Here is a 6,000-nt window from a genome sequence, read left to right on the forward strand (position 1 = left end):
TTTGAGTGTACTTAAAACTTTAGAGAAGATTCCACGTGAGAGGACAAATATTATCATCATCCAGACCTCCTTTCCCACCCTAGGGCAGGGTGAGGAGTAGCGATGTCCAGACAGCCCAAATTTGCCCAGTCCAGTGGGCTACACTTCCATTCATTCATTGTTTCTGAAAACTACTTTAGGTTTGCAGAGGTGGTTGAGATATGTCCGTTCGCTCTGTGTGTGTGTGTGTGTGTGTGTGTGTGTGTGTGTGAGAGAGAGAGAGAGAGAAAGAGATTGACCACAGAAAATAGTCCTTATGTTTGCAGTTCTCTTCAAAGTTACATTTTCATTTTTTATGGAAACTTTTGTATGATTTGTGTATATATAGCATTTTGCACATATATGTTTACATTGTGAGAATGGCTTGTATTTTTTCTTACATGCATCTCCATACACTGAAAATGATAATTTGCAGTATTATAATTAATTGACAGAATTTAATTTATCAGTGAGCAATTTGACAAGTCAGGTTTCGAGAAAAAAAAATAATAAAAATGTTTTTGTCAAATAATTCAGTATGGAACTATTGATCAGTAAGATGCTCCTTTAGCATTTATCAGTGGACAAGTTGACAAGTCAGATTTGGAGAAAATAATGAAAATGTTTTTGTCTAATAATTCAGTATGGAACAATTGCTCAGTAAGATGCTCCTGTAGTTTACATTGAATCTTGGTACTGTAATAGTTTTAACATGTTTAGAACAGTGATGTAATTCTTAGAGAGCAGAGATTACAGTGTTGTACTTTGTGCAAAGGAAAAATAAATATGCATACATAATGTCCATACATTGCATTACTGTATAATATAATATAATATACAAAATACCTTTTCTTTCAGTCGAAACCCCACACTCGCCAGCCGCTCCACGAAAGCTGCCCTCGTCAGATGACTACCAATTCTGCCCACCACTAAGAGCAAGAATAGCAAGAAAGTGCCAGAGGACGCATCACCATCAGCTGCCTCTAACACCGACTCCTCCGATGTCTCCGCTGCCAGCAAGACGTCTCTCAAGAAATCTCGAAGCTCTCTCATCAGCAAGCTTGGCTCCCCCGAGGACTCCCCCACCCACACCCACACACCCAGCCGCTCGCAAATTACCCCATCCAACTCCCATTATGATAAAGAATCGAATGCCACAGTCGTCCCAAGTGACGAAGAGGATAAAATCCTGTCCTGCCCTCCCACTGCCGAGGGAAAAAGTCCTTCAGCAGAGTTCAGGAACACTACCAAGAGTACCAAAAGTACTGCCAAATCTGGGCCAAGTCAGGTTACGTCCGAGAACAGGGCCAGGAGAGAGGGGAAAATGTCTCGATCTGCCCCCCCAGAGCTGAAGAGGGCTGTACCAGAACCAAGGGGAGGAAGGGGTGTTGTAGGGACTAGTTCTCGCCGATCAAGCAGAAACCCAAATAGAGACTTGGGAGGTAAGAAGAGTGGTGGGTTAAAGAAACGATCTCATAGCCCCTCCAACAGGGAGCCTGGTAGAAGCCTCAAGACACGCAAGTCTCGTAGCAGAGTTACGAGCCCAGAACCCATTTTAAGTGATGCATCTGAGAAGAGCAGGTCTGACAGAAGTAAAGAGGGAGGAAACAAAAAGAAGGCCTCCCAAACTCAGATTACTGAATACTACACTATTCGTAAAGAGAAAAGTACCTACAAGGTGATACGAACACTCCCTGAAGATCCTCCTGTTGATAAAGGTAGCCCTTTGAGAGCATGGGATGGAGCGGGTCGGAGAATGGGTAGTGTGGGAGTTGTCACTACACGACGCACAAGACATATTCTCACAGACTGAAGGTTTTGTACTGAGTGGTTGTTATTACTGTACTGTACAATTTGTAAATACTTATAGATAAGTTCAGGAAGTGGTATAATATTGCAGGGCTCTCTTTCAGTAAGAATGAATCGAAAATGCATGATTAATACTCGAATGCCTTTCACTGATTTTGTTTAAATATTTTAATAGAATATTAATTATATATTTAAAATATATATTCTGAGAAAGTGTTGCAAGAGCTATAAGGTGGTTTTATGTGGCCGATGTCCATTGGTTGTGTGCAGTGTTTTCATGGTTCTGTATATAGTGTAAGTATGATCATCTGCTCTTTGTATATGTAATATACAGTATAGTATTTCAAAAATATCTATATATAGAGAGAGGTGTATGTAGAATCATGCAGCTGTAGTTGCCTATTTGGACCTGCTGACAAATATGGCTCTGCAATGGCAACTGAATTTATTACTTGGTTTCCAGTCATTGGCAGTTACTTGCAGCATTTTTATTATTTAATATATTTTGATTAAAGATTGACCACTGAATGAACAGCTTTCTATTTTAAAGTTTGTTTTAGGTTGCTGGAAGTGACAGTTGTACTGTATGTACTGGCAAATTTATAATTGATTATTTATGTAAAATTTCCTGTGTCAAAAACTGGCACTGGTAATTACCCTACAGTAGTTTAATTATGAAGTAAATTAGATACTGAATGAATTAAAAGTGCTGTGTGGGAGATCATCATGCATATCAGTACAACTATAGTGATGATGATCACTTAATTTTATTAATTCAGATGCAGTCTATGTATACAAATGTATCATAATAACCCTTCATTTGTTACAGTTGATACATATCAAAAGATTGCTTTTAAGAAAATAATCAAAAGTATTTTTACAGCAAGGTATTTACTGTCAGCAGCTTACATAGTCAGTATTGGACATATTTTTTCCTTTGCATTGGTGGAAGTGTAGTAATAATGCTTTTATGTTTTGTTGAACTTACTTCATAGTTCCATTATAAGATTATGCTTTTGTATGTAAGTACAATGCTAGAGTACAGTTTGTATAACTAATTGTTATATACTGTATATATATATTATATATATATATATATATATATATATATATATACACACACAGTATATTCATCTGTCATCCAATTCTGTGTTGCCCCATGAGGAGCATAGGAGCCCGGGACTAGGCAAGTTGGTCCAGACATTTAAGATGAGAGTGACCAGCCTCACTTATCCCCAAGTGGCATTATGTGAGCAATAAACCCCAACCACCCCTTGGATATAAACCTACACAGGCTCAGTCTGATTCGAGTGCCTTAATTACCCACTAAACCATTAGGTGCCATAATTTGGTCATATGGTTACCACCCAGTGTAATAAATGGTTTCCTGGTGAATGGGAAACCATTTGGCTTGTCACTCAGTATAGAGTCACCCATAGGCAGACAGAAGGGAAAAGACTGAAAGAAAGAAAGACAAGAAGAGGGAATGTAGAGTCACCTGTAGGCAGAAGAAAGAGGAAAGAATGAAGGAAAGAAAGATGAGGAAGGAAGGATGAGAGGAAAGGGCAGGCACCCGACAGCATCACTACATCAAGTGAGTGGATGTTGAGTGCCCCGACCAACCACTAATATATATATTTATTTCTCTTCTTACCTTACCTAATTGTATCTTTACAGGAATGAGTCAAGCTCGTACTGTCCCATGTCTTAAACCATATTTATCGTACATATCCTTAAATTTGTGAATTGTTTTGGCACACACTATTTCATTCGGTAGTGCATTCCATTGATCAATTGCTCTGTTTGGGAAACTGAATTTCCTTATGTCTTTATCACCTCTCTTCTTATGCAATTTTTTGCAGTGTCTTCTTGCTGATGCTTGCTGTGTGTGTGTGTGTCTGTGTGTAACCTCTTTCCTCTCTTCCTTCCTTCCTTCTTCTGCCTTTCTCTTCTTCATCCTTTCCTCTTCCTTCTGTCTTTGAGTGACTCGACAAACCCAATGGTTTCCTGTACACCAGGAAACCACTTACCACATTTGGTGGTAACCATATAACCAAATTATGGCACCTGGTGGTTCAGTGGGTAATTAAGGCACTCCAATCAAATTGATCCTATGCAGGTTTATATCCAAGGATTGGTTGGTGTTTATTGCTCATGTAATACCACTCGGGGACGAGTGAGGCTGGTCACTCTCATCTTACATGTCAAGACCAACTTACCAAGACTGGGCTCCTACATTCCTCATTGGGCAACACAGGATTAAATGAATGAATGAATAAATGAATTATATATATATATAATTACTGTGTGTATACATACATACCTGGATACATACATACGTACGTATGTAAATAATAGCTACTTTTAGTGTGCCGAGGCTCAAACAGGACAAATTTGCACTTGTGTTTATTTTTAAATAATTCTGATGTTATTTAGTCAACTTTTAAGAGAATTATGGCAATCATATTTTATGAAAAAACCCAAATATAATATTTTTAACAAGTATATTGTATATTTTGTACAGAAAAGGTATGGTCCACATGAATTCAAACAGTGTATTGTGACATTTACTTATTTATTTTTTTATCATTATTATTTTTTTAGGGCATATGCATATCAGATTTTTATTGTAATTACTGGGTTCAGTTTTAAAATCCACTGTGGGCTTGAATAGCATGTAATAAATTTTTAGTATAAAAATAGCTACCAAAATGCACTGTGAGCTTGAATAGTTGATAAGTATTTTTTAGTACCTGTATAAAAATAACTACCAATGTCTTTATATGGAGTTAAAGGAAGTAAGAGGTCATCTATTTAGATCATTCATAATATTTCAATTGCAGTCTGTTAAGTAACTGAGGTAGAAGTGTGTATAGTATGCTGTTTAAATCATTCAGTTGTGGTTGTTTAAGTCTCTGTCCCTTGAGAGTATGAGAGAGAATATGTGAGAAGGTTTAGTGACATGACACTGCTTGTTTGACTCTTCTTTCTTGTTTCATGTCTTGTGCCAAGTCTTATTTGACCTGCATTACTGTAAATGATGCACAATGCACAAATTATTTTTCATAACTGTAAATCAAAGTAATTTTAAGTAAGTTTTAATGTTTGTATGAAAATTTTATCAACTTACATAGAATTTTTCCACTATGCAATTGCTGTTTGCATTTGATAATCAGAGTAACACAACATTGAAATTATTTATGTAGGTTTACAGTTATGCTGTACATCATTAGGTCTTAAGGAGTTTGGTAAAACAAACTTGTTTTACATTCCCCTTCATATTTTACCGGTGAGTTGTAGCAAAATTCCAGGATGTTTATACAGTACATCTTTCCTAAAGAAGTTAATATTGCATTTTTCATATACTGTATTTTCTGGACAGTTGTTTTCATCTTGATCATCTTAATTATGGTCCCTCTTCACTTAGGGTGGAGAGATATAGAGCATGGCTCTTAGGCATCTCAGTACATGCAACAAGGAGAAGGAAACCATATGATCCTCTACTCTACTATAGGATGAGTGATGTTACAACACCAGGGCTGGGTGACGAGATGTAGAGGGATTACTCGCGTTCCACCCCATGCATTATAGCCACCTTTGTAAAGTGCAGAGAACATGTGGGTTGTATTTTCTCCTTTGTTGCAAGGGAAATATTGAAGATGGTGCATATATATAAATTATATGACAGACCAAGTTCATGCAGTACTGGATTAATACATCTCGCCCTCCCCAACTTTAGTGCCAGTTTGGAGATCAGTGACAGAATAAGAGATCATGTTTTAACATATAGTACCTGCATTGCTATCTGTTATGTATAAATAGTGAAGGAAGTCCAATATGATGTACTATATTTGGAATTCCATTCATTTTGTTTGTTACCCTTTCAGGTTCTGGGAAGCAATATTTTAGTGGAAACTTGACAATATGTACAGTATAATATCATATGACTGCAGAGGTCATAGTCTAGCTGACTGTACAAGATGTATGTTGGAGTGAAGGTTAAGCAATGATGTAGTTAATGTGTTTTATGTGATAACAAAACTATAATACCAAGTTTCATCATTTTTCACTGAAATGTTAGTTCATGCACAATGAATCTTTCATTTATTTTCTTCAGGGAGTCATATATATATATATATATATATATATATATATATATATATACAGTAGGCT

The 6,000-nt window shown here is 36.8% G+C and overlaps 1 protein-coding gene across 1 annotated transcript in view; it reads left to right on the forward strand.

Annotated features, from left to right (window-relative positions):
- The window catches only part of LOC145415744 (dual specificity protein phosphatase CDC14C-like), a 316,480-nt gene extending 315,470 nt beyond the window's left edge, over positions 1–1,010 (forward strand). Inside the window, exon 11 of the mRNA XM_080284978.1 lies at positions 877–1,010. Coding sequence (XP_080141104.1) covers positions 877–928 — 52 coding nt within the window. The 3' untranslated portion in view covers positions 929–1,010. The remainder of the gene's footprint in view (positions 1–876) is intronic.
- The last annotated feature ends 4,990 nt before the right edge of the window (positions 1,011–6,000 follow it).

The sequence above is a fragment of the Coenobita brevimanus genome, chromosome 103 (genome assembly GCF_032717465.1).
Source record: "Coenobita brevimanus isolate Jiangsu-jjx chromosome 103, ASM3271746v2, whole genome shotgun sequence".
Taxonomy (NCBI): domain Eukaryota; kingdom Metazoa; phylum Arthropoda; class Malacostraca; order Decapoda; family Coenobitidae; genus Coenobita; species Coenobita brevimanus.